Source organism: Vulpes vulpes, chromosome 8 (genome assembly GCF_048418805.1).
Source record: "Vulpes vulpes isolate BD-2025 chromosome 8, VulVul3, whole genome shotgun sequence".
NCBI classification, from domain to species: Eukaryota; Metazoa; Chordata; class Mammalia; order Carnivora; family Canidae; genus Vulpes; species Vulpes vulpes.
In genome coordinates, this window is record NC_132787.1 from 5,301,523 (window position 1) to 5,327,476 (window position 25,954).

Genomic DNA, 25,954 nt, shown 5'->3' on the forward strand with positions numbered 1-25,954 from the left:
GAGAACTGGGAGGATGGCGGGGCGGGGCAGGGGCCGCCAAGGGCCCAAACTTCGCTGCTCACTCCTTCTCTTTTGTTCTGGATGCCCTGGTCCCAGCGGGAGGGGGCCTCTCCCGGCTCAGCCGTCCCCAGAGCGCCCCGGAGCGCCTCGGACTCCCGCTGGAGGGCCGCACCGCCACCCCACCCACTCCCGCTGGAGGGCCGCACCGCCACCCACCCCACTCCACCCACTCCCGCTGGAGGGCCGCACTGCCACCCCATCCACTCCCAGTCGAGGCCCGCACTGCCATCCACCCCACCCCACCCACTCCCGCTGGAGGGCCGCACTGCCACCCACCCCACCCCACCCACTCCCGCTGGAGGGCCGCACTGCCACTCCACCCACTCCCGCTGGAGGGCCGCACTGCCACCCACCGCCACCCCACCCACTCCCGCTGGAGGGCCCCACTGCCACCCACCCCACCCCACCCACTCCCGCTGGAGGGCCGCACTGCCACCCACCCCACCCCACCCACTCCCTCCGGAGGGCCACACTGCCACCCACCCCACCCCACCCACTCCCGCTGGAGGGCCCCACTGCCACCCACCCCACCCCACCCACTCCCGCTGGAGGGCCGCACCGCCACCCACCCCACTCCACCCACTCCCGCTGGAGGGCCACACTGCCACCCCATCCACTCCCAGTCGAGGCCCGCACTGCCATCCACCCCACCCCACCCACTCCCGCTGGAGGGCCGCACTGCCACCCACCGCCACCCCACCCACTCCCGCTGGAGGGCCCCACTGCCACCCACCCCACCCCACCCACTCCCGCTGGAGGGCCGCACTGCCACCCCATCCACTCCCAGTCGAGGCCCGCACTGCCACCCACCCCACCCCACCCACTCCCGCTGGAGGGCCGCACTGCCACCCACCCCACCCCACCCACTCCCGCTGGAGGGCCCCACTGCCACCCACCCCACCCCACCCACTCCCGCTGGAGGGCCGCACTGCCACCCACCCCACCCCACCCCACCCACTCCCGCTGGAGGCCCGCACTGCCACCCACCCCACCCCACCCACTCCCGCTGGAGGCCCGCACTGCCACCCACCCCACCCCACCCACTCCCGCTGGAGGGTCTGGGCCACCGCTGTGCCCCGCCCGCGCCCTCCGGCCCCGCTCGGCTGCCCCAGCCGCCTCGTCCCTCAATTGCGCAAACATCTGTTGCGCGCCCACCGAGAGCGGGCGCCGCCAGCCCTCCTCCCCCCGCGCCTCTCCCCCGCCACCCGCCCCTGCCGGCCCGCCCGGCCTGTCGGCTTCGTGACAGCCGCCGCCGAAGCCCAGGCCCCGCGGGAGCGGCCTGAGAGGAGCCGCCGCATGGCTGGCTCCGACACCGGCCTCCCCGGCGGCTCCAGGGGCAACGAAGGGTGGCGGCCGCTGAAGCGAGACCGGAGCCGGCCCGCGGAGTTGGCAGAGCTGGGCCGGGGAGGGGGCGGGGGAGGACCCCCGGGCGGGCTGTCTCCCCGCCTCTGAGGCCTGTGGGTCTCCTCCTTCCACCGCCCTAGGGTCGCCCGGCCCGACCCCGCCTGGCTCGGCGCGCCTGGGACGCGATCGCCTGCGGTGCCCCCTCCCCCAGTCCGGGTGATTTACACGCGGGCTCCGCGCAGCGGCCGCTTCCCAATCAGGAATATCGACCCCGGGCGGGGCCCCCGGGCCGCATCGATCCCTCTAAGGCTCGGGATTTAAAAATGTCAAATTTGCCTTTTCCAGGCGGGCGGAGGGGCCCGGGTGGGGGGGCGCCTGGAGGAGGGCGGCTGCAGGGGTGGGGGCGGACAGCGGGGCATCGACCAGGTGCTTGTGCCCTGAATGAGAAGCGACCCGGTCGTGGCCATCCTTGGGTTGCAGTCGCCTCTAGATGGGGGCAGGAAGGCAGCTTTGCTCCCTCGCCCATTCCCATGGGCCTCACCGTTGCACTGGTGCATTCCCAAAGGGAGAAGCCCCAGCAGAACGAAGACATACCCCCAAAATGTAGGGAGACAAATTTGGAGGAGATCCCTAAACACGGACACAAGGAGAGGTACAGAGAGAGACAAAGATATAGAGGTTCCAAGAGATACCCTAGCTATGAGGAAGAGCAAGGCAAAGGGAAGGTGGCTGAAAGACACATTGAACAAAACAGGAAACCAGAGATCCAGAAGCACCCCCAACTGCCCTATAGACCCAGGAGATTCAGGATTGGGAAGGAAACAAAGCTTAATCTTTTGATGGGTTTGAGAGTGGGGGAGGACAAAGCCAAGTGAATAAAGGGAGTTATAAGAGAGAGGAGTCGGACTATAATTAGCATTATTCTCCCAAGGTATCAACTAGTAACTGGACCTGTGGTCCAAAAGGTAAAGGGTCCCAGGGGCCACTAGCCCAGGCCCCAAAGAGGTGGGCTCTCTTGGAGGTCTGATGGTCTGACCCCTGCCTGAGATCCACCTCTTCCTCCTCTCTGACCACCACCAGTCTGGGGAACTAAGATGTGCTGGAGATCACATCCCGCATGCGATGAAGACTGTGTATGTGTAGGGGTGTGGACTATGGAAAACTCTAGTAACCACTTCCTTCCCCAAGGCTCAGCAACTGGGTCTCCAGGCTTTGGAGAAAGCATCCACTACTCTCAGGAAGGTTTGAGAAGAGCTGATGTTTGGGGGTGGAGATGATGGAAAGGAGCACTTGTCCAGACCAGCATCCTCACAGTTAACATCTACCCCCCCACCCCCAGCAGCATACCTCAGCTGTCGCTGTGCACACTGCCATTTCTTATAGAACTGGAGAGAGAGCTGACAGCAAGTAGTGTTGGGGGGGGGGGGCAGCACAGACAGGAAAGAAGAGGCTGCGGCTGATCCTCAGACACACACAACACACACAACCACTGACAAAATCAGGTTGACACATTCCTAACAGTGACCCACACTGTCACTGACTTCCACATGTGAGTCACACTCATCAATCCCTGTCCTACACACCACCTCTGTGCGCACAGATAGGCACAATTCCTCCCAGGTCAGGCTGAAGCGCCCAGTCCTAAGGCCTCCCTACAGACCTTCTTGACGTTAGACCTTTAATCACCTAACCCAGGGAAAGGGCTTAGGATCCCGCCCCCGCTCCTCCAATTCTTCAACCAAAGCCAGCTCCAATGGTTAGGAGGCCGAGCTCAAAGAAGTCAAGTACCAGGGTCAAGGCAGAGAATTGGGAGCTGACCGGTCGGTGGGGCTATTAAACGCTTCCCTTACTCTCTCTCCTGTCACTGGCCTCTTTCCGGGCACGTCCACTCGCTGCTCGCCCGGCCCGCCATCCGCCTGTCAGTCGAGTAATGAATGCGCGCTCCGGGCCCCGGGCCCCCCCGGAGTCGTTCATCACTGCCAGCCACCGCCCACCTCCCCGCCGCCCGCCGGGAGGGCTAAGCGGCCCAGGCGGCGAGAGCCCCTCTCCCCCCACCTCGACCACTAATTGTCAGATTGAGATGTTGATTTGTCAGCCGGGAGCTAGCGCCAAAGAATCCGCAGTAAAACCCGGACTCCTTGAACTTCCACTCGACTGCGGGCGGGTTCGCCCAACCTTGGAGCTTTTCTGGATTTGATGTGGATGTTGGATTGCATTTAAGGGATCGGGGAATAGGAGCGCGGTATCGTTCTATTCCGATAGGAGGCGCACCAGGCCACAGACCCTCAGTTTCCCTAGGAAAGCTCTGCCTTGGGCGCAGTTTCCCTTGTACAGACCGGAGACCCTTAGGGCGTCGTTCTCCAGTCTCCCAGCAGGCGGCGCCGGGGCCACCACCCTCATCTCTTCTGCAGTTAGAGCCCCGCTTCCGCACTGGAAGCCCCCAAAGGCTGCGGTCCCGGTCCGCCTTCAGGTCACGCCCGGGGCCATATCCTGCCCCCCCCTCTCCTGCAGGTGCCTCCGGCCTCCCCGCAGCCCTCGATTCTCCCGCAGGAGGCGCCCCTCTTGCAGGTCCGCCCTCGCCTCGCCCTAGGCGCCTAGGCTGTGGTCCCACCCCCGCCCTCTCCCCAGCCCCGGCCCCGGAGCTCCCCGGGCGGCCGGCTGAGTGACGGGCGGCCGGTGATTATGCGGAGGGGGGAGCGGGGTGCGCCGCGGGCGGCAGCGCTGACCCTTCACATTTCCGATCCGCCGGGACCCTCATCCATCCGAAGCTGCTCTTTGTCTGGCCGCCTAATTGCCGGCGGACAGGATGGATGGCGGGACCGACAGCCGCGGAATCCCTAATAAAGGCCGCGGCCGCCGGGGAGGGAGCGCGGAAAGGAGGGGGAGCAAGAAGGAAGGGATGGAAGGAGGTGGGAGGCAGCGCCGGGCTGCGGCCGCCGACTCAGAGCCGCCGCGCGCGGCGCACGCGGGAGCCAGACCCGCCTGGGGTGCAGGACCAGGCGTCCCGGGTCGACCCGGGTCCGGCCGCGGTGGATATGCGGCTCGTTAAGTCTCCCGCCTGTTGGAGAAGTGGCAAGAACCGCGGGCACAAAGAGCATTCTAGGGCCGACCCCCGCTTAGCCTTGCCCTCGAGGCTTTGGGCTTGGCGCTGCCTCCTGGGCTCGGCTCTCGCCAGCTGGCGCCCCTCGCTCGGCCCCCCGCACAGCCCCTCCTCTGCTCACCTGTCGGTCTCCCAGCGCGGATCCAATATCCCGGCGAGAAATGAGGGGTCTGACAGCTGTCTGTGCGGCCGCGCGCCACATTTCATTAACTGGAGGCTGGAGCTGGCGCATGGTGGGGGCAACGGGGGAGCAAAAGGAGGTGGAGAGGGAGGCTAGGGCGGGGAGACGCACCTGGCCAGGGGTCAAGGGCTGCGGAAGGAAGTCAGCAGCACGATCTTGCCTGACAGACACCTTGAAAACCATCTCTGCCTCCTCCCCGTGGGAGCCAGGAGGCCCAGTGGGGGCTGGCGGGGCCCTCTGAGCCCCAGGCTGCACCCAGCTGCGGTGCCAGGACTGGCAGCCCTAGGCCCGGTGGCACATTGGCCTCTCGCCCCGCCGCTAAAGCCCGCGGACCCTCGGCGCAATGGGCCAAAGCGTGAGCGGGATCTTGGGCCCAGACTGTTTTCCCACCCGTGGTGGGAGAAGGAGAGCCGCCCTGAGCGCCCCCCTCCCGGGCAGCCCAGCTCCGGCTCGCTGTCCTCTCTTTTGCCTCTTGAAAACAATTTTTCTCGGATTCATTTGGTCTCCTTCTCCAGCCCTATTCTCTGCCCACTCCTCTTCCTTCTGAACAGCTCCTCTCTGCAGCTAACTTCCTCCCACCACTGGCCAACAATCGAGCACCTGTTGTGTGTCAGGCTCTCCAGCGCTGGCGTGCAGGATGAGGGACCCCCAGCCAGGGCCCAGCCCTGGTGGCCTGATGCACACAGGTGTCCCCTGAGACCCGTCCACATCTCGCTCCCCACTCCTGCCCTGCTTCTCTCACCCTTCCACTGCCTCTGCCACATTTCTCTTCTCCAGGGCACTGAGATCAGAACTCTAGTTCCAGAGCTGCCGCTTACAGGGTGACAGGGGACAATCCATGTCTCCTTTCTGAGCTGTTTCCTCATCTGTAAAATGGAGACCATATATTCACCTCTCAGGGGTTCTGTGAGGATGCAGTAAGAACTTACATAAAAAGGGCAGCCCTGATCCCGGAGACCCAGCATCGAGTCCCACGTCAGGCTCCCTGGATGGAGCCTGCTTCTCCCTCTGCCTCTGCCTCTGCTTCTGTGTGTGTGTGTGTGTGTGTGTGTGTGTCTTGAATAAATAAATAAATAATAAAAGAAAAAAAAAAGAACTTACGTAAAGAGCCCTAAAATACAGCAAGCACTCAATTTTATAATTTCCCTTTCCATGTTATCCCCTGTCTTCTCAGGCGGGCAAAGTTCCTTTCTCTTCATACCAGGGGTCTGGTACCAGGCAACCCAGGTTGCTTCCAGTTCTGAAGGCTCTTACATGTGGGAGCTGGAAGCCCCAGTGTGTGTGAGGGGGTGGGGGCCACACTAGGAATTACCCTGAAAAGTGAGGAAGGTGAGAGTGCAAGAAAACAAAAGTGCTTTCTTAGATCTTAATGTGACATCAGCCAGTGGGTTCCTCTCTTCTTATAAGTGAAGAAACTGGAGCTTGTGGAGGTTCCCCTGCTAGTGACAGGGACAGGTCATTTGGCTAGGATCTTTCCTCCCATGAGCCCTCTCTTGCTCATCTCCTCACTCCTCTTCTTCCCTTGAGGGGGTCTGGGTCAGTGAGGAGGAGTGTGGGAGAAGGAACAAAAGAGAAAACCTTCAAGGAGCCAGGACCTTTCCACTAGACTTCATAAAATTTTAACACAAAAACTTCTTCAGAGTAGAAGGCACATATCACATGCAAATAATATGCTAATCACATGCTAATCCAAAGTCTGGTCCTCAGAACTCTGACACACACCTGGCTTTAACTCTGGGGGAAATTCTTGGGAGACCCCTGGGTTCCAGGACAAGACAGACAAGAGATGTGTTCCATTTGGGCTCAGGTTATGGAGTTAGGATTCATTTTAGGATTGGAGAGGAGCCAAGTGTATAATTTGGGATTAGGGTCACAGTTAGTGCAGAGTCAAGGGTGGAGGTTAAGGTAGGATTCAGACTGGGCTGTGCTTTTTTATTTCATTTATTTTTAAGTAAGCTCTATGCCCAAGTGGGCCTTGAACCCACAACCCCAAGATCAAGAGTCGCATGCTCCTCGGACTGACCCAGCCAGGCACCCCTGGGCTGTGCTTTGAAAGAGGGGAGTGTAGGGGACATTTTAAAGGCCTCCTCCCCTCCCCTTCACCCACCAGACTCGTCCCCACCTCGACTGCCCTTGCCCTGCCCTGCAGCACACTCTTCTCTGCCTACTTCCCCGTGCCTAACCTCTTCACCTTCCTGGGACCTCCCAGTTTGGCTGCCTGAGGAGCTCTGGATAAGTCATCCCAGACCCCAGCCTGGCCCTCAGCATTTCCTCTTGAGCCCAGACTCTTGGCTTCTGGCCCCAGGAGCACTGGCTGGCCTTGACCCTACCCAGGCCCTCCGTCGGCCGAATGTGACAGCTGCAGGGGAAGCAATAAGGACCTGGTGAGCTGGCAGCTTCATTCCAGAGCGTGGGGAAAGAGCAACAGAACATGAATAAATTCATGGAGCTGGCCCCTCAGCTCCCTGTGAGCCAAGCCTGTTCCCCCCCGCGGCCCCCCCACCACACAGACCCGCTGCCGCCTGCAGCCCTGCCGGTCACCGCAGCTCACAGCCTGGGCTGGGGACGGGAGAAGGGACGCTCCTGAGAGAAGAGGGCTGGGACCTGAAAGGGGCTGAGGTGAGGGGCTCAGAAAGAGGGCCTCGGTGAGTAGGAGTGGGGCGGGGAGTGGGGCTGAGAAGTGAGGGCCTCTGGTCAGCGGAGGGAGGGCACGGGTGGGGGGAGGAGGCAGGAGAGGGGTGGCAGGACCTGGGGACTTTGGGGTTTGAGGACCGGTCAGGGTAGGCCAGCATGAGACCTGGCCTGCTCTCTCCTCTCTGATCCATCCATCATCCAGCCTGGGGGAGCCGTTCAGGAATTAGACATGCACGGGGCCGACATGGCCCTAAGCCACCCCCCCCCCAGGAAGACAAATGGCGACAAAGACCTTGAATAAAATTTGTATTTATGGTTGGAGGAGGATGCCCCTCCCCCACTGACTGCCAATCCTTTCTCTCCCAACCCTTTCAAGCATGTAGGGGCCTCCCTCCAAATCGGCCCAGCTTCAGCAACCTATTTCTTCCTGCACCATTATGGGCTGGGAGGTGCACGAAAAGGGTACAGAAAACAAGATGAAGGGAATCACCTTCCACGCAATAATCATGCCCTGGTGTGCCCTGTGCCCTCCATTTTGCACAACTTATTCCTTTATATTACGTTTCTGACTTATCCTAGTCAATAAGAGGTCCTTTGCAGCTGTCCACCCCGGGGTCTCCAAACATCCCCACTTTTGCCAGTCCTGGCAAAACCCCCCTTTCCAAACCTCTGGTCCTGGGGTCCCTTGTGAGCAAGAAATTTCCTCCAGAGGTGCCAGACAGACCTGAAGGAAGGATGCAGGCACTAGGCTTTTTTCCTGGACCCTGACCCCTCACAGAGAGGGATCCATCAAAGCTTGTGTCCCCTCTTGGTTGCTGGGAATGACAGAAACAGTCACCTCTCACAGGAGGGTGCCCAGCATTTAATCTGCATTTTCGTTGTGTTGATTTGCATAACCGACTTCAAATCCCTCCCTCAAACATTTATTATGCAGGGGGGGGGGTCCAACTTCTTTGCATTTCCTTCTGACCACAGATTTTTTGAGAAAGGGAAAGAGGGAGAGATGCTGGGGTGGGACAAGGTCTGGGACCCTGGCAGGGGTGGTGTGGGCCTGGGCAGGGCAGGGCAAGAGAGAGACTCCACTTGCTTTCTGAGTCCCCCCCCCCCCCCAGTAGATTCTCTACTCTTCAGTCCTTAGATAGGAGAGATGGTATCCGTGGGGCCCCACATTTAGGAACTAAGAGGAAGCAAAATACAAACACCTCCCTTCAAACAGCCCTCACACACATACACGCACAAAGACAACACACAATCCACAATCCCACTCACCCAGAAACACACAAGGCCAGGGCCCCACGGCCTCGTCCACACTTGCCAGCACTCTGTCACAATGCACAGACCCAGAGCCTACCGCTCCGTTGGAAGAACCGCCCCGCCCCCGCATCTTCCCCACAGTTGATATGTCACATTGGAGTCCGAACACGGACCTGGGTGTCTCTCTGCAGCGCGCCATTTACATTTCTCTCTCGATCTGTCAACCTGTCTCGGCTCCTGTCTCTCTCTCTCTGTCTCTGTCTCTCCCTCTCCCCCTCTGGGCCTGTCAGTCTCTTCTCGAAGCTTTGTCTCTGTCTCTGCGTCTCTATCTGGTTTTCTGTCTCTTTGATTTCTCTGTCGTTCCTTCTTTGCTTTCCTGTCGGTTTCCTGCTCACTCCCCCAGGCTGATCTGATTTCCCTCTCGTTCCCTCACTCTCTCCGCTGCTCTGCGCCCCCCCAACCTCGGGGGTCGAGGTTGGGGGTGGCTGGAAATTTGCCTTTTCCAGTTCAGGCCAACATGTACTCATTGAAGCCTTTTCCGTTTGTTATTGGGTCACGGCACTGAGGGGCGTGCGGTGGTGAATTTCTATCTTTTATCGCCCTTCTTGTTTGTTTGTGGGCTTTTCTTTTGGTGAGGGGGGCGCTTTTTAGCTCTGGAATCCACCTCTGCCTCCTTTCTGTGTGTATATCTCGACCCCTTTTAATCCCATATCTATATCCGGCTTCCTCCGGGCTCTGGGAACACCAAACTCAGGGTGGGGTGAAAGTAAGGATAGGGTAGGGGCAATGAATCTCTGCAGAATCGGATCAGAACAGGCAGGAACCGAGAAGCTGGGGGGGGGGGCGGGGGGGACGCGGGGGGGGGCCTCCGCCTGCCCCGCCCCCGCGCTTCCCACTCTGGGCGCCAGGGGTCGCTCCGCCCCGGGCCGCTTATAGAGGCTCCCGCCGCGCAGCGGCTCACACCACCCGCACTGCCGCCCGCGGAGGGAGGGGAGGAAGGTTAGGGACGCAGAGAGGGAGCGCGCTCGCTGGAGAGAGACGCGGGGCCGGGGCTCCAGCAGGGGCTGGGGCCGCGGCCGGGGTGGAAAGGTGCGTCAGTGCTCGCCGAGAGCCGGAGCGCAAACCTCCCAGGAGGTCGCGTCCGGTGGGCGCCACCCGCAGCGCCGAGCCCGGGACGTCCAGAGCGCTGAGTAGTCCCCCGCGCCGGCCGGCCGGGGGAGATCCGTCTGGGTAGCCGGGGGCCCAGCGCCGCCATCCTGGAGAGAGCAGCTGCCCGGGGAGCAGGCATCCTAGGTCCGTAAGAAGCCCGCCGTCCGAGGAGCCGCGGATCTCAGGCGCCCGGGCACGTTAGGCTGAACAGGAGGGTAACAGAGGACCACGGGTTCGGAGCCGTCGGGAGCCCCTGGCCCAACTCACCGGGGGCACCTCCGCCTTGACGGAAGGTTTGGGGAACGGCACCGCTGAGGCGGGAGCCCGCAGGGGCGGGGGGGCCCGGGCGCAGCCGTCGGGGGGGGCCCGACCCAGGCCCGAGCCCGGCCGCCGCCTCCGGGGCCCGCGGAGAGCCCCGGGCCTCCGCCGCCATTGCGCCCAAGAGTGAGGAGGACCTGCTGGCCCTGGCCGCGTCGCGGCTGAGCCGCCGCAAGCGGGTGGCGGGCGCGGCCGTCGGGGTGGCCATGGTGCTGCTGCTGCTGGTGGCCATTCCGCTGCTGGTGCACAGCTCCCGCGGGCCGGCGCACTACGAGATGCTGGGTCGCTGCCGCATGGTGTGCGACCCCCACGGGCCGCGGGGCCCCGGCCCCGACGGCGCTCCCGCCTCCGTGCCCCCCTTCCCTCCCGGCGCCAAGGGAGAGGTGGGCCGGCGCGGCAAGGCAGGTCTGCGAGGGCCCCCGGGCCCCCCCGGGCCCAGAGGGCCTCCGGGAGAGCCGGGCAGGCCGGGTCCCCCGGGTCCTCCCGGCCCGGGCCCCGGCGGGGTGGCGCCCCCTGCCGGCTACGTGCCTCGCATCGCCTTCTACGCGGGTCTGCGGCGGCCGCACGAAGGTTACGAGGTGTTGCGCTTCGACGACGTGGTGACCAATGTCGGGAACGCTTACGAGGCGGCCAGCGGCAAGTTCACCTGCCCCATGCCGGGTGTCTACTTCTTCGCTTACCATGTGCTCATGCGCGGCGGTGACGGCACCAGCATGTGGGCCGACCTGATGAAGAATGGACAGGTGAGGCGCCCCTCCCCCGCCCGGCCCGGCCCCGCAGACCCGGGAGCCTTCCCAATCTCCCTGCTCTGGGTACACTGGAGGGCTGCGTTCGAATCCCTCCCCTAATGGCGTCACTGAGTCCAGAAAGGCCGGGCTGCCAAGATCGTACAAATCGGTTCATTTAGCCGATTTGGAGGAGGAGGAATTGGGACCAGAGACAGGAAATGACCTGCCCAGGGTCTCCGGAGCCTTAGGAATGGTGTCAGAATCAGAACTCGGGACTCAGAGCTTAACGCCTCTTCGGCTGCCAACCTCACATCCAACTATAGGCAGCCCCACACCAAAACTTCTTTGCTGTCTCACCCTGCCAGTTAGCGTCTTTTCTCCCCCTGTCTTGGCCCACCCTCACTTCTGAGGCAGCCCTCCTGGCTTTTGGGTTCCTCAGCATCATGATGGGCGAGTTACCTGGAGTCTGGCTCCTTTGAATTAGAATGGAATCCAGGTCTCTGGCACTGGGCAGTCGGCAGCTGTTCTCATGTGGGGGCATTCAGCTTGGATTTTCGAGTAAAGGGTAAAAAAGACAACACTCGCCCAGCGGCCGGGACCAATACCAGAGCTGGCCTTACCCTTAGCTAATACTGAGTCGGGAGGCAGAGGTGGAAATCGTGTGGCGGTTCACCGGCCAGACAGGCGGCGTGATGAAAGGGGTTTGGAGGGGGAAAGAGGCAAAGGACAGATAAAGTGGAAGCTTTGGACTAGTTCCAGAGGCCCCACATCTTCCCTGGCAACCTCTGGCTTCTGGTCAGAGTTGGAGTCACTGCCACCTTGGCTTGGGGGAATAGCTCCAAGGACTCAGTCGGAGGACTGGGACACGCAGAGAGGGAAGGAGAGGCCGCAGGGCTGGGAGTTGGCGGAGGCGCTTGGGCCCCCACAAGCCGCAGGGTGTAAGATTGGGGCAAAGCGGTGACCTCTGAATGCCTGGCAGGGTGGGGTGGTGTTGACCGTGGCACATTAGGCCTGCTGGTCCTGGAGGTCCGAACCCTGGCTCTGCTATGGCTGCAGCACGCTCCTGCTCCAGGACTAGCAGGCACCCGTTGGGGTCTCCTCCCACTAGGGCCGCCCCCCAGGAACCCAAGGAAAGAGAGTGTGTGTGTCTGTATGGGAGAGCTGTATTTGTGTAAGGGAGTGTGTGCTGATGTGAGTGTGTCTGTGGGTGCCGGGTGCGAAGGTGTGAGAATAGAGCAGTGTCTGTGTGCATGTGGCACTGAGTAGGTGTGTGTGGTCTATGCAGGGCATCTGAGCAGGAGGAGGGGGCGAGTGTCTATCTAGACTGTGCCGGTTCCTGAGGGGGCGGGGGCGGCGCAGCTCCCCACTCTGTATTCCGCGGCGCGGGCGCTGCGGCCCTGGGGACGGTAAATAGTGATTAGAATAATGATGAATAATTAATGAGTTAATAACCAGCCCCCGCGGGGCGGGAAGAGGGGGGCTGGGGAAGGGGCTGGAGGCCGGAGGAGACCAGCAGAGAGGCCAGAGGGAAGAAGGGGTTACCTGTTGGGGAGGAAGGCGACCTCCATGTCGTGGCGCCAGTGGGCGCTGCAAGGGGAAGGGGCACCCGGAGGCGAGAATGCATCATTGCACCTTCCCATGGCCCGCACCCTCGCTTGCCTACTACAGACACACCTGTGCCCTATCACTGAGGGAAGGGAATGAAAGTTTAGGAGGTCAGAGCGGGTTCAGAAACCTCAGAAATTATCCTACAGGCTAATCTCGTTGTTCAAGTGATGACAGCAAACGCTGTGTAGCGTTTTTTAGGTGCAAAGCGCTGTTCTGACACTTCATACACGGTAACCCATGAATGAGGGACCGTGTGAGGTCGGCTCGATCCTTACCTCCCAGCTTGTGGAGGAGGCGCGGAGCTTGCCGAGCAGCACAGCTAGTGAAGGGCAGGACCTGGGCTCCGCGCGCCGCTGCCTCCCGTCCTCCCAGCCCCTGCGGCCCGCTACCCTGGCGCCGCCTCCGCCGCAGCCCCGCCACCCCAGTCCCGCCCAGGGCTGAGCGGCCCGTCCGGTTCTCCCCGCTAGGTCCGGGCCAGCGCCATTGCTCAGGACGCGGACCAGAACTACGACTACGCCAGCAACAGCGTCATCCTGCACCTGGACGTGGGCGACGAAGTCTTCATCAAGCTGGACGGCGGGAAGGTGCACGGCGGCAACACCAACAAGTACAGCACCTTCTCCGGCTTCATCATCTACCCGGACTGAGCAGGGCCCCACCCCCGCGCCCCCGTCGCCCCCCGCCCTCGCTCCCCTCGTCACCCGCCTCCAGCCGACCCCACCCAAGGCGCCACCCCGTCCTTCGAGAGCCTGGCGGTGGGGCGGACCCTCGCTCCCGGAGGCGGCCTTGCTGGGGGACTCCCCGCGCTCCGGAGTGGGAGCGGCTGGGGGAGGGGAGCAGAGCGGCCCGGGAAGGGGCCCCCGGCGTCCGAGCGAGCGCGAGCGAGCGCGCGCCTGGGCGAGCCGGGCGGAGAGGGGCGGGGGTCGGGGCCCCCCTACCGCCGGGAGCTGGGGAACAGCTCCACTGCCCGGAGCTGCAAGCAGAAAGCAAGCCCTGGCAGTATTTGGTGGTGGTCGTGTGGTGTGTGTGCGTGTGCGCGTGTGCAGTTGGAAGCGCTCGGAGGTGGAGAGCAGAAACAGGAGCCCACCTAGGTGGGAGGAGAGCAAACATGTGGCTGGCGCTGGTCCTCTGTCACCACTACTTTCTCTTACCATCCTCTCCTCCCTTCATCTCCGTTTTCGGGCTCCAGGCTCTGGCCTAGCAGCCTTCCTGTGAACTGGAGGGACCAGTGAATTCTTTCCTAGCATTTGAAACGCATTCTGTACAGTCCCCATTTCACCCCCATCCTGCCTAGGCCCTAGGGCTACAGCTGCTGTGGCCTCTTCCAATAAAGTGAAGTTGGAGAATGTGTGTGCTTCTTAACTCGGTGCAGAGTGGGAGGAAACAGCTGACCCTTTCCCTCACTCCTCTCAAGGACTCTCTCGCCTTACCAGTCTCTCTGCCAGAGGCAAAGGTTTACTTATTCCTGGCAAGGCCTGTCTCTGGGGGGAGAAGAGGAGGGGAGTAGCCCAGGGCTTCTACTCTGATATGGAAAGGGAGGAGTATCAGCTTCAGGAGAGCTTTGAGGCCTGTACTGTAGGGAGACACCAGCCAGAATGACATGAACAAGGGAGGATTCCAGAGATAGGGGTCTGGTGCTTCTGCTTTAGGAGTGATGCAATGCGGGGGAGTTGTGAAAAGAGGACCCTAGGGGATGAGGGCCGTTGCTGATGGCTCCTGGGAGTGGCATTGATCTCAAAAAGCAAGAAGAGCAAGTCCTTAAAGGTCCAGATTTGCCACCCCCCCACCCCACCCCACCCCCAGTACACACACACACACACACACACACACACACAGTCACAGAGCTTGCTGAGAGTGGGGTGGGCAGGAGTGGGATGTCCCTTTAGGACAGCTCCTGGGGAGGGAGCCTGGGGGATCCGGAGAGCCAGGACCTGCCTCTAAGCTGGGGGACACTGCCACCGTGTGGGCAGCTGCAGAGCAACAGCTCCGGCTGACCTAGATCAGCCCAGAGGGAAACTGACATTTGGACACTTTAGAAACTTTATTGAAGGATAAAGGGTATCAGCTCCCAGTCTCCTGTGGTGGACAATAAATAAAGGCTAAAAAGGAAGGGGCAAGGCAGGGCAGGAGGTGGATGCATCATGACAGAGAGTCCTGTGGGGCAGCAGGACCAACTGGAATAAAACACTGGAGAGGGAGAAGACTGTCAGCGCAGCAATCCTTGAACTGTAGCCAACCCTTCCCCACTGACCTCTGCAAAGAAGTAGAGGCTGGTGCCGCCTCCCCCACCCCCATCTCTGCCCCCCTGCCCAGGCCTCCTCCCCCTCCCTCGAACCACCGTGTTTTCCGGAGGCGCTGGGCAGGCACAGCCTGGCTATGGACAGGGGTGCTCACCAGGGCATCCTGCCATTCAAGCAGCGTGGCCACAGGGTTGGTGCAGACCCGGGAGGAGCCTGAGGGTGGGGCTCGGCTGGTGTAGAAGGCACATTCATCATCCAGGCGGGCCTCGTGGAAGCAGTGGATGGCAGTCAGACATGCTTTGAGGCGCTGCCTCAGGGCCAGGGTTCGAGGGGCAAGACCGCTGGGACCTGAGGGCCGAAGGCCAAGGAGACTTCGGGCAGGCTCTGGAGTCCTATACTCCCACCATCTACTGCCCTTTCCCACTCCCCCGACCAGGGACCAAGACAATTAGGAGCACATTAGAGCTCGAGGTGCAACTCCTCCCTTCTTTCTGAAAGAGCGTCAGGCTGGGGTTGGGGGGGCAGGGCAGGTGGAGGAAAGAAAAGCCTGGAACCACCCGGTGCAAGGAAGGGGCCCCGCTCCCAGTGAGAGATGAGGATCTCCTTTGTTCACAGCCCTTCTGACCAACTCCTTACCTGCCTGGCCTGTTGGCGGCCTCAGAGACTGGAGTGAGTGAATAGGGGGGCTGGCACAAAGTGGGCGTTGGGAGGAGAAGGTCAGGCTGGTGGTGGCTGGAGTCCACTGCCGGCAGCAAGGCTGTGGGCTGGCCTCTGGACTTCTAGGTTCCAGGGGGCCGGCCTCTGATGCCCCAGGCTCTATCCTAGGGGAGGCGTCTAGGAGTCCAGTCTGCCTGTGGGAGTCTACCTGAAGGCATCCGGGCTCTACTGGAGGGCAGGGCTCTGATACCTCAGGCTCTTCCTGGACAGAGGGTCCTGGCATCCCAGGCTCCCTCCTATAGCCGGACTCTGGGGGCCCTGGCTCTGTTGGAGGGCAGGACTGAGCTATCTCCAGCTTTGCTTCCGGGCAGGGCTGTGGTTCCTCACACTCCTCTGGAAGGCAGGGCTCTGGTAGTCCAGAGTGCTGTGATAGTCCAGGAAGGTGTAAGTCCCCTGCATTATGCTCCGGGGCATTCAGGGTTCTAGAAACCTCAGCCAGCAGGGGCTGAAGTTCAACCATATCCAGAGAGGAGCCTCCATTATGGGGGGCACACTTGTCCCCAGCAAGCCCTTCTACCTCCTGTCGCAACAGCTGCTGCAGGATATTGATGCGCTGTGGGTAGGAGAAGAGTACACAGGGTGATGTCAAGGTGTTTGGGTTCCACTGTCCGCCCACACGGTCCTGTTCCCGCACTCTCCTCTCCGCCTGTGTCCCCTTCCCAGCTCTGTCACTGCTGATCAGCCATCAAGGCTGTCACCCACACGGACGCACCTGCAGCTTCAGCTCTTGGAGTGTGGGGGTTGTACCAGGGTGGGGTCCAGGAGGAGTTGCCACAGGAGGGTTCCCAGGCCCCTCCTGCACCTTCCTACAGCTCTCCTGGTCAAATAACCGGACTGCAATCTGCTCCTGCCACATGGGAGGACAGGGGTTCTGTGAGGAAGCCAGTCCAGGGCAGGAAGAGGATCAATCTGATGCCACCCTCAGGAGGAAGGGGTCAGGTTAGCCGAGAGGCCCTGAACGTAGATTAGGAGAGCTGGCAGAGGAGCAGGGTGGGTCGGGGGGCTTCCAAGAGAGCCCACCTGCCTCCGACTGCTGGGCTCAGGCCAACAGGACCCAGCGAGGGATGTCAGCAGGGAAAGGCTTCAGGCACTTACCCAGGGCAGGGCAGGTTCTTCAGGACATGACTGAGGGGACAGGCCAGTCAAACACGGGGCCTGGGACAGAAGTGAGACCGCATCACTCTCCCCACCCATCCATTCCCTTCCTCCCCGCCTGGGGCCAGGAGGTCAGCTACTTCCCTGCTCCCTCTTACCTGTTGAACTCTGGGGCCTGACAGGATAGGCGTGAACTGGGTTTGGGGACGAATGGCAAGACGCCGCAACACTGAATACGAGGTCTGGGGAAAGAGGAGGATGGCTGAGCGGGAGCAAAACCCAGACCTGGCAGGGATCCCAGCCAGACTATTGTGCCCTCGCCCAGCCCCCAGGAGTGGTGGATACAAACTAAAACGGAAGGGCCAGGAGAGGGTACGCGCTGAGCCCGTCCAAAGGGCGATGGATGCTTGATGGAAGGTGGCCCCCCATGGCCAGGGGAGGGTATCAGGTGGGAGGCACTGGTGTCCTGTGGGGAGGAACAAGGTGGAAGAGTGATCACCCGCCCTCTGCATTCCTAGTCTCCTCATTATGGCAGCCAGGGTGATTCTTTGAAGACCTACTCAAATCCTGCCTCTCCCCTGTTCATCGCCCTCCCCGTGGAAGGCCACGCATTCCAAATAAAAGCCAAGGCCTCATGCTGGTTTATAAATCCTAATGCAATCTGATCTTGCCATCACCCTAGGCTCACTTCCTGCTGTCCTCCTTATTCTGCTTCAGCCTGGCTGGGGTCTCCTTTCTGCTGATCCTTAAACACACGAGGCACATTCCCATGTCAGGGCCTTTGCATCTGCAATTCCCTTGGCCTGGACCTTTCTTTCCCAGATCTCTGTACAGTTCACCTCCCCAACTCCTTTCAGTCTTCACTTAAATGTCATCTTCTCAGTAAGATTTCCCTGACCAATCTATTTGAAATAAAAATACCCCCTCCCCTATATCCCTACCCCCTTCGGTGTCTGCTTTTTTTTTTTTTTTTTTTTTTTAATTCATCAGCACCTGACACGCTATATATTTTACACACAGGTTTATTTTTTTGTCTCTCCCTTCTAGAATATGAATTTATTTACTACTATATATCTAGAACCTAGAGTACCGCTTGGCACACAGTAACTGGTCGATAAACACTTGTAGAGTCAATGAATGTCAGATCCACCTCACTCTCTGCACTGATCTGATGCGTGATACAAATCTATACCAGACCATGACCTCTCAGCCCCAGGTTCCAGACAGCTGGTAAACAGAGGCTAGTCCTACTCTGGACAGACCTTGGGCCCATGGGGCAAACACAGACTCAATTAACATCCCAAGGCCCACCCACAATCCTCTGGTGCTGGCTGGTGCCAGAGAATTCCCCCAAACATCTCCCCTGCCTCCTCCCCATCCCAGAAGGGTCACATCTCACCCTGGTGTGGGTTCTCTCTCTTAATGGTACCCGTTGGGCCAGACCTAGGGGGCCCCCTCCTCCTTCATCTGAGCGAGTAACAACTTCATGTTCTCCTTCAGGAATAGAGGGAGCTAGGAGGAGACAGGAAGTTTGCTGTAGTGCTACAACACACACCACTGTCTGGCACAGGGTTTTGCAACCTTCAGAGAGGGTATGCCAGTTTGACGGCCCCTACTGTACCATCGAGGTGGGGACCCATCCAGCATCCCCTTGGAGCCCAGCACTATCTCAGTAATCACTTATTAATCAGAATGCCCCAAGTGGGCTAAGGGGGTGATGATGGTCCTTAGGGCTGAGGACAGAACAGTGAGTGGAAGTAAATCTTATAGAAAATGGCAGAGAAAGGGTTGAAGTGGGGACCACCTCCTTTGACACAAGTGCAACGGGGCAACCTCTAGCCTATCAGGATCCCTTCCTTTGTGGCTCCTTCCAACATGGCCTTCCCCTCATGCAGCCTTCCCCAAATGCTGAGCTTTCTCCTGTCTTTCTCCCAACTTTAGGCAGTCCACCTACTCCTGTGTTCTTCCCACGGCCGGACACACTCACCAGGCTGGACTGGGGTCTCCAGGAGCAATCCTGAGGTCTGGCTCACCAAAGTCCTGATGACAATAAGGACAGCAACTAGCAGTCACTGAGTACCAAGTATGAGCTGGGCACTTTGCTAAGTGCTTTACAAACATCATCTCATGTAAGTCTTTGTGCAACAATCTCTAACAATACAAGAATTATCCTCATTTGACAGATGAAAGAACCTGAAACCTGGGGGTTAAGGCAAGCTTACACTAGTAAGTGCTGAGAATTAGGAGTCAAACCCAAATCCCGTTCATTGCCATCATCTATGCTCTAGCCACTAAACAAAAGAGATAGCATTTCTCATTTCTGTTTCTTCTTCCCCCACAACCTGAAAAAACTGATGTCATACTGAAGGTTGGCTGTAGAGGCCTGAACCCTATTCCAAGGGTTCAGCCTGGGCAGCCACATATTTCCCCCTTCCCCTCCTGGGTTGCTAGGAAGTCCTAAAGCTACTGGAAAGAACCCTGAATCAGACACTGGATCATTCTCTTCCAAATGATCCTTTCCCCCCTCACCGGCTGCTGCCACCTGTCACTCTTCTCAGCTCCTGGAAACGGGGGTGAGTAGATGGGTGAAAGGAAGGTCCTGAAGGTGGAATCTGACCCACGGGAGCAAGAGGAAAAAAAGCAGAGTCAGAGGTGGGCTCTGAAGCTTCAGGCCTCACCATCAGCCCCATCAGCCTCCACAACCCCTCTGGCTCGTCAGGAGGCATCTTCCCTCCTAAGGCGCAGTTTTGTCCCAGGGAGGAGCTCCCAGAAGCATTGAGCATCATCAGCTCCTCAAGGGCACTCACCAGAGCCTCTAGCCTCTGAGAACACAAGGTGCGGCTGCGAGGTCCTGGTCCCTCCAGCCTCGAGAAGCAGGAAGCCCTGGTAGGGTCCAGTCGGTGGGCAGGGGTTCTAGGGGCTAAATATGCAGAAGCCCGGGCACCCTGACACCACAAAAAGAGGCTATTAGCCCAAGTTCAGGACTTCCTCCTTGGCCCACACCAGCCACTGTTCTGTCCTCAGCCCTAAGGACCTCTATCCCTCCTCATAGTCTATTTTATTACCTGGCCCCTACGCGTGGTGCCTCCTTGGCTCCCTCGAATCAGTATTCTCTGAGCCAGACTGGGCTGGCGCCCTAGGAGACAGCTCTTAATCCCCTCACCTGACAGGATGGTGGCCAGGGCTGCAGGGTCGGCCACAAACTCTACAGTCCCTGGAGCCTCTGCAAGAGAAGAGAAAGAAAGGTGAAAAGGAACAGGAAGGAGGAAGGCTGAAGAGTCAGCAGTCACCTTGTGGTGCAAGAGTGAGCTGAAGAGACTCACATTATTGAACTCAGTTCACCGAAGTTCATGGAACTTTATGTAAGACACGATTCTAGGCACTGGGGCTCAGAGAGGAATGAGAAACCCCCCAGCCTCGGGAAGTTACCATCAAACTAGAGTGAGGTGACAGGCTCAAGCCAAAGCATGGATGTGTTATGAAAGAAGTATTGCCAAGTATTAGAACACAGAGGAATTGATTGTGACTGAGGGGGCTGGAAAGGCTCTAGAAGAGATGACATTTTGCTAAAGGAAAGAGAGGGCTTCCAGGAGTAGAGAGTTTACCAGGAGCAGGGTGCAGGATTCAGAGCAGGCAGGAGACCAGGTTAGTGGAAAGCTCCCAAATCCCACTGAATGCATCATCCCCTTCCCCAACATCCACACAAGGAGACTGTGTGTTTTCAAGCCTCCAAAGGGTACCTGTCTGGGAAGGAGGCTTAGGCCCCACATTCTGTCCCCCAGGGCTAGGCCTCAGTTCCTCCAAGGGGTTCCGGAGCTGAGTGCTCCCCAGTGATCTCTCTGATTTCTCTGTTTGATGTGTGACTTTCGGCCTGGGGCCTGCTGAGTCGACAGGGCATTGAATACTGAGCTTCTGCACCAATCTCTGGGGGAGGGGAGGACAAAAGGCTGGGGCTCAGCTTTGGGGCGCATTGGTGGCATGAGATGTCTCCTTGCAGCTACTGTCTTCACCCACAGACCCCCTCTTACCTTTGGATCTTGGTTCTCCTGGTCGAGGACGCAGGATTTGACTGTGGGGAAAGGCGGGCGTCTCTGAGAGCGTATGGGAATCTTGCTAGGGGTGGGAGATACGCCCCTGGGGAGCGGATCCTTCGTGGCTTGGAGGGTGGGCATGACTGCTACAGCTGAGATGGGGAGGGAAACAGGACCTCAGGTCAAAGGTCAGCCAGTTCGAAGCATCAGTTCCGACCTTCCTGACGCTCCCACCTCCGCCCAAACCCATGCGCCCAGAAGACCCGATGCTTCCAAGGCCGCTGCAGGAAGCCTCTCCCTCCAGACACCCCGACTCTACTCTTTGGCTCCAGGACCCCGAGCTGCCTCTCCTCCCTATGAGCCCCGCGGCCCCCATTCCCTCTCCGATCTCCATGCCGCACCTTCCTCGGAGCCACCGCGGCTCACCCCGATTTCATTCGCTCTTTCTTGACTGGCTTCAGCAGCAGCTACTTCCCCAGTTTGTAAAATACGCCAAGCCCCTGATTGGCTCTTCTGCGCTCCCCGGAGGCGCGTGACACCTGCCTGAGCTGTCCAATCCACGGGCTCCGGAGGCGGGGCCAGAAGAAGGACTGGTGGTCGAGCCGCTCTCTGGCCAGGAAAAAACTGACCCGTCTCAGCCAGCCAATCGGAGAGCGGAGCGCGGGGAGGGGGGGCGGGAAAAGAGAAAGAGGGCGGGCATTCTGGGGTTGGGAAGGCGTGGCTCTCCAAGTCCCGGCCACAACGGGCGCTGCCAACTCTCGCGAGGTCTCGGGACTGCTCCGAGCAGGAGCGGTCCAGGCTGTGCGGGATGGGCGGGCGGTGCTGGGAGAGGCCGAGGGCGCCGGCGGCGGGCGCGACCCCACACCCGACTGACCGGAGCGCGGCGCGAGCTCAGGGGACGCAGCTCCAGACGCGGAGAGGAAACGTCTTTTCCACTTGGTGCCTGGGAGGAGGAAGCGCCTCCAAATGGACGGAGAGGGCTGGAGGCAATAGAACTGAGCCCAACGATGATAAACCATCTTTGGGGCACTTGGGGGGCTCAACCGCCTAAGCCTCGACTCTTGACTTTAGCTCAGGTCACGATCTCAGGGTGGCGAGATCCAGCCCCACGTGGGGCTCTGCACCCAGGGGAGAGTCCCCTTGAGATTCTTCTCTCTCTCCCTCTCTCTGCTTCCCCCCAACCTGATTCTCTCTCTCTCTCTCTCTCTCAAATAAATAAATCTTTTTTTTTTTTTTTTTTTTTTTTTTTTATGATAGTCACAGAGAGATAGAGAGAGGCAGAGACACAGGCAGAGGGAGAAGCAGGCTCCATGCACCGGGAGCCCGACGTGGGATTCGATCCCGGGTCTCCAGGATCGCGCCCTGGGCCAAAGGCAGGCGCCAAACCGCTGCGCCACCCAGGGATCCCTAAATAAATCTTTAAAAATAATAATAGGGCAGCCCTGGTAGCTCAGCGTTTTAGCGCCGCCTTTGGCCCAGGGCCTGATCCAGGAGGCGGGCTCCCTGCATGGAGCCTGCTTCTCCCTCTGCCTCTGTCTCTGCCTCTCTCTGTGTCTCTCATGAATAAATAAATAAAATCTTTAAAAATAATAATAAATAGGGACGGCTGGGTGGCCCAGTCGTTGATCATCGACCTTTGGCTCAGGTCGTGATCCCAGGGTCCCAGGATGGAGTCCTACATCGGGCTCCCTGCAGGGAGCCTGCCTCTCCCTCTGCCTGTGTCTCTGCTTTTCTCTGTGTCTCTCATGAATAAATAAGGAAAATTTTAAATAAATAACCCAACCATCTCACAGGAGCCTCACAGCCTGGTGAGGCGTGGTCTCCATTTCACAGACTCAGCGTCACTGGAACTCATTCCACTCAACAGGCATGGAAGACGGAAGAGGGGTGTCATCTGCCTGTTATTGGCAGGCAGGGGTGTGAAACTGAGGGAACCTAGAATATCCCGGTTAGACTGGAGGGGTGACCTCCAATGGAAGATGGGAAAGTGGTGATGGTTACAAGTGTACAGGACTCTGGTAGGACTGTCCCTGACTACAGCGGGTTCTATTACTCAGGCCAAGAACCCGGAGGTATTCTCCTTTGTTCCCTTACATTCTCTCCTTCACTCTTACTACTTTCGTATCTGTACGACTCATTTACTCTTTTCCTCTTCACCACAGACTCCCTAATCCACCCTAACCTAGCCTAGAGGATTGGAAGAGTCTCCCACCCTCCATTCCCTCTTGCTTTCCATTTTAATACCTTCGCCACAGGGCAGCTAGAACAATCTTTCCAAAACTGCAAATCTGGTCCTGTTACCACTGTGCTTGACTGTTCCTCTTTCCCACTCCCCGTCTTGTTCTCTGCTTTTCAACTTCACTGCCTCTTTCAGTTCCTCAAACTCGTCATGTGCCTCCTAGTCTCTCTGCCTGGAATGCCTTTTTAAAAAGTATTTCTTAATTTAAATTCAATTAATTAACATTTAGTGTATTGGTTTCAGAGGTTCAGTGATTCATCAGTCACATATAACACCCAGTGGTCATTACATCACAGGCCCTCCTTAATCTCCATCACCCAATTACCCCATCCCCCCCCTCCAGAAACCCTGTTTGTTTCCTGATTAAGAGTCTCTTATGGTTTGTCTCCCTCATGTTTTATTTTTTCCTCCCCTCCCTTATGATCCTCTGTCTTTTTTTTAAAGGGGCACAAGTTTTATTTGAACAAATTATATAAACTTTTCTTTTTTTATAATACATTTATTTTTTATTGGTGTTCAATTTGCCAACATACAGAATAACACCCAGTGCTCATCCCGTCAAGTGTCCCCCTCAGTGCCTGTCACCCAGTCACCCCCACCCCCCGCCCTCCTCCCCTTCCACCACCCCTAGTTTGTTTCCCAGAGTTAGGAGTCTTTATGTTCTGTCTCCCTTTCTGATATTTCCCACACATTTCTTCTCCCTTCCCTTATATTCCCTTTCACTATTATTTATATTCCCCAAATGAATGAGAACATACAACGTTTGTCCTTCTCCAATTGACTTACTTCACTCAGCATAATACCCTCCAGTTCCATCCACGTTGAAGCAAATGGTGTGTATTTGTCGTTTCTAATGGCTGAGTAATATTCCATTGTATACATAAACCACATCTTCTTTATCCATTCATCTTTTGATGGACACCGAGGCTCCTTCCACAGTTTGGCTATTGTGGACATTGCTGCTAGAAACATCGGGGTGCAGGTGTCCCAGCATTTCATTGCATCTGAATCTTTGGGGTAAATCCCCAACAGTGCAATTGCTGGGTTGTAGGGCAGGTCTATTTTGATCCTCTGTTTTGTTTCTTAAATTCCACATATGAGTGAGATCATATGACAATTGTCATATGATATTTCGCTTAACATAATTCCCTCTAGTTCCATCCATGTCATTGCAAATGGAAGGTTTTATGTTTTTGTGGCTGAGTAGTATTCCATTACATATATATATGTATATATATTACATATATATACATATATATATATATAATTTTCTTTATCCATTCACCTATCAATGGACATCTGGGCTCTTTCCATAGTTTGGTTATTGTGAACATCGCTGCTATAATCATTGAGGTGCAGGTGCCCCTTCGGATCACTACATTTGTATCTTTGGGGTAAATCCCTAGTAGTGCAATTGCTGGGTCATGGGGTAGCCCTATTTTCAACTTTTTGAGAAACTTCCACAATGTTTTCCAGAGTGGTTGCACCAGCTTGCATTCCCACCAGCAGAGTAAGAGGGTTCCCCTTTCTCCGCATCCTTGCCAACATCTATTCTTTCCTGACTAATTTTAACCATTCTGACTGGTCTCATTGTGGTTTGGATTTGTATTTCCTTGATGCCAAGTAATGTTGAGCTTTTTTTCCTGTGTCTGTTGGCCCTTTGTATGTCTGCTTTGGAGAAATGTCTGTTCATGTCTTCTGCCTCTTTCTTTTTTCTTTCTTTCTTTCTTTCTTTCTTTCTTTCTTTCTTTCTTTCTTTCTTTCAAGATTTATTTATTCGAGAGAGACAGAGAGACAGGCAGAGGGAGAAGCAGGCTCCATGTAGGGAGCCCGACATGGGTCTCTCCAGGATCATGCCCTGGGCTGCAGGTGGCGCTACACCGCTGAGCCACCTGGGCTTCCCGTTTCTGCCCATTTCTTGATTGGATTATTTGTTTTTGGGGTGTTGAGTTTGAAAATGGTCTGTATAGATTTTTGGATACTAGTTTGCTATCTAATAACACATTAGCAAATATCTTCTCCATTCTGTCCATTGTCTTTTGGTTTTGTCAGCTGTTTCCATTGCTGTGCAAAGGCTTTTTATCTTGATGAAGTCCGATTAGTTCATTTTTGCCTTTGTTCCCTTACCTTTGGAGACATGTCTAGAAAGAAGTTGCTGTGGCCAAAGTCACAGAGGTTACTGCCTGTGTTTTCCTCTAGGATTTTGATGGATTCTTGCCTCACATTTAGGTCTTTCATCCATTTTGAGTTAGTTTTTGTGTATGGTGTAAGGAAATGGTTCAGTTTAATTCTTCTGTATGTAGTTGTCCAATTTTCCCAACATCATTTATCGAAGAAACTTTTTCCCATTGGATATTCTTTCCTGCTTTGTCAAAGATTAGTTGACCATAGAGCTGAGGGTTCATTTCTGGGTTCTTTACTCTGTTCCGTTGATCTATGTGTGTGTTTTTATGCCAGTACATATTGTCTTGATGATTACAGCTTTGTAATAGAGCTTGAAGTTGGAATTATGATGCCATCAGCTTTGGTTTTCTTTTTCAACATTCCTTTGGCTATTTGGGGTCTTTTCTGGTTCCATACAAATTTTAGGATTATTTGTTCCAGCTCTGTGGAAAAAGTTGATGGTATTTGATAGGGATTCAATTGAATGTGTAGATTGCTCTAGGTAGCATAGACATTTTAACAATATTTGTTCTTCTAATCCATGAGCATGAAACATTTTTCCATTTTTTTGTGTCTTCCTTCATTTCTTCATGAGTGTTCTATAGTTTTCTGAGTACAGATCCTGTGCCTCTTTGCTTAGGTTTATTCCTAGGTACCCTATGGATTTTGGTGCAATTGTAAATGAGATCGACTCCTTAATTATCTTTCTTGTGTCTCATTGTTAGTTCAGAGAAATGCAACTGATTTCTGTGCATTGATTTTGTATCCTGTCACTTTACTAAATTCCTGTGTGAGTTCTAGCAAGTCTTGGGTGGATTCTTTTGGTTTTTGTACATAGAGTAGTGTGTAGGAATGCCATTTTTGCTTCCACCTTGCCTATTCATACCTCCAAATTGATATTCACTGTTACTTCCTTTAGAGACCTTCCTTGGACCCCTCTACTCACAACCCACCCTAATTTTTAAAAAGATTCCTTGGCTATGTGCTCTCAGAGAATAGTGTTTGTTTCCTCAGAGCATGTATCTCAGTTGGTAATTGATTATTCACCAATTCATCAATGTGAACATAATATATTGTGTTTATTAAATTCGAT

The 25,954-nt window shown here is 57.0% G+C and overlaps 2 protein-coding genes across 2 annotated transcripts; one reads left to right on the forward strand and one right to left on the reverse strand.

The window, feature by feature from the left end:
• The first annotated feature begins 9,485 nt into the window (after positions 1 to 9,485).
• Positions 9,486 to 13,254, forward strand: C1QL4 (complement C1q like 4). The gene is made up of 2 exons (XM_026000020.2): positions 9,486 to 10,783; positions 12,844 to 13,254. The coding sequence occupies exons 1-2, from the start codon at positions 10,247 to 10,249 to the stop codon at positions 13,021 to 13,023; spliced, it is 717 nt and encodes a 238-aa protein (XP_025855805.1). The 5' UTR covers positions 9,486 to 10,246; the 3' UTR covers positions 13,024 to 13,254.
• Positions 13,255 to 14,398: 1,144 nt separating this feature from the next.
• On the reverse strand, positions 14,399 to 20,956 carry TROAP (trophinin associated protein). The gene is made up of 15 exons (XM_072765379.1): positions 20,861 to 20,956; positions 20,457 to 20,611; positions 20,169 to 20,352; positions 19,494 to 19,651; positions 19,236 to 19,373; positions 18,958 to 19,040; positions 18,416 to 18,468; positions 17,828 to 17,940; positions 16,778 to 16,894; positions 16,587 to 16,670; positions 16,429 to 16,488; positions 16,046 to 16,180; positions 15,253 to 15,886; positions 14,771 to 14,964; positions 14,399 to 14,563 (listed from the first exon to the last, which is right to left on the reverse strand). The coding sequence occupies exons 2-15, from the start codon at positions 20,598 to 20,600 to the stop codon at positions 14,516 to 14,518; spliced, it is 2,145 nt and encodes a 714-aa protein (XP_072621480.1). The 5' UTR covers positions 20,601 to 20,611; positions 20,861 to 20,956; the 3' UTR covers positions 14,399 to 14,515.
• Positions 20,957 to 25,954: the final 4,998 nt, after the last annotated feature.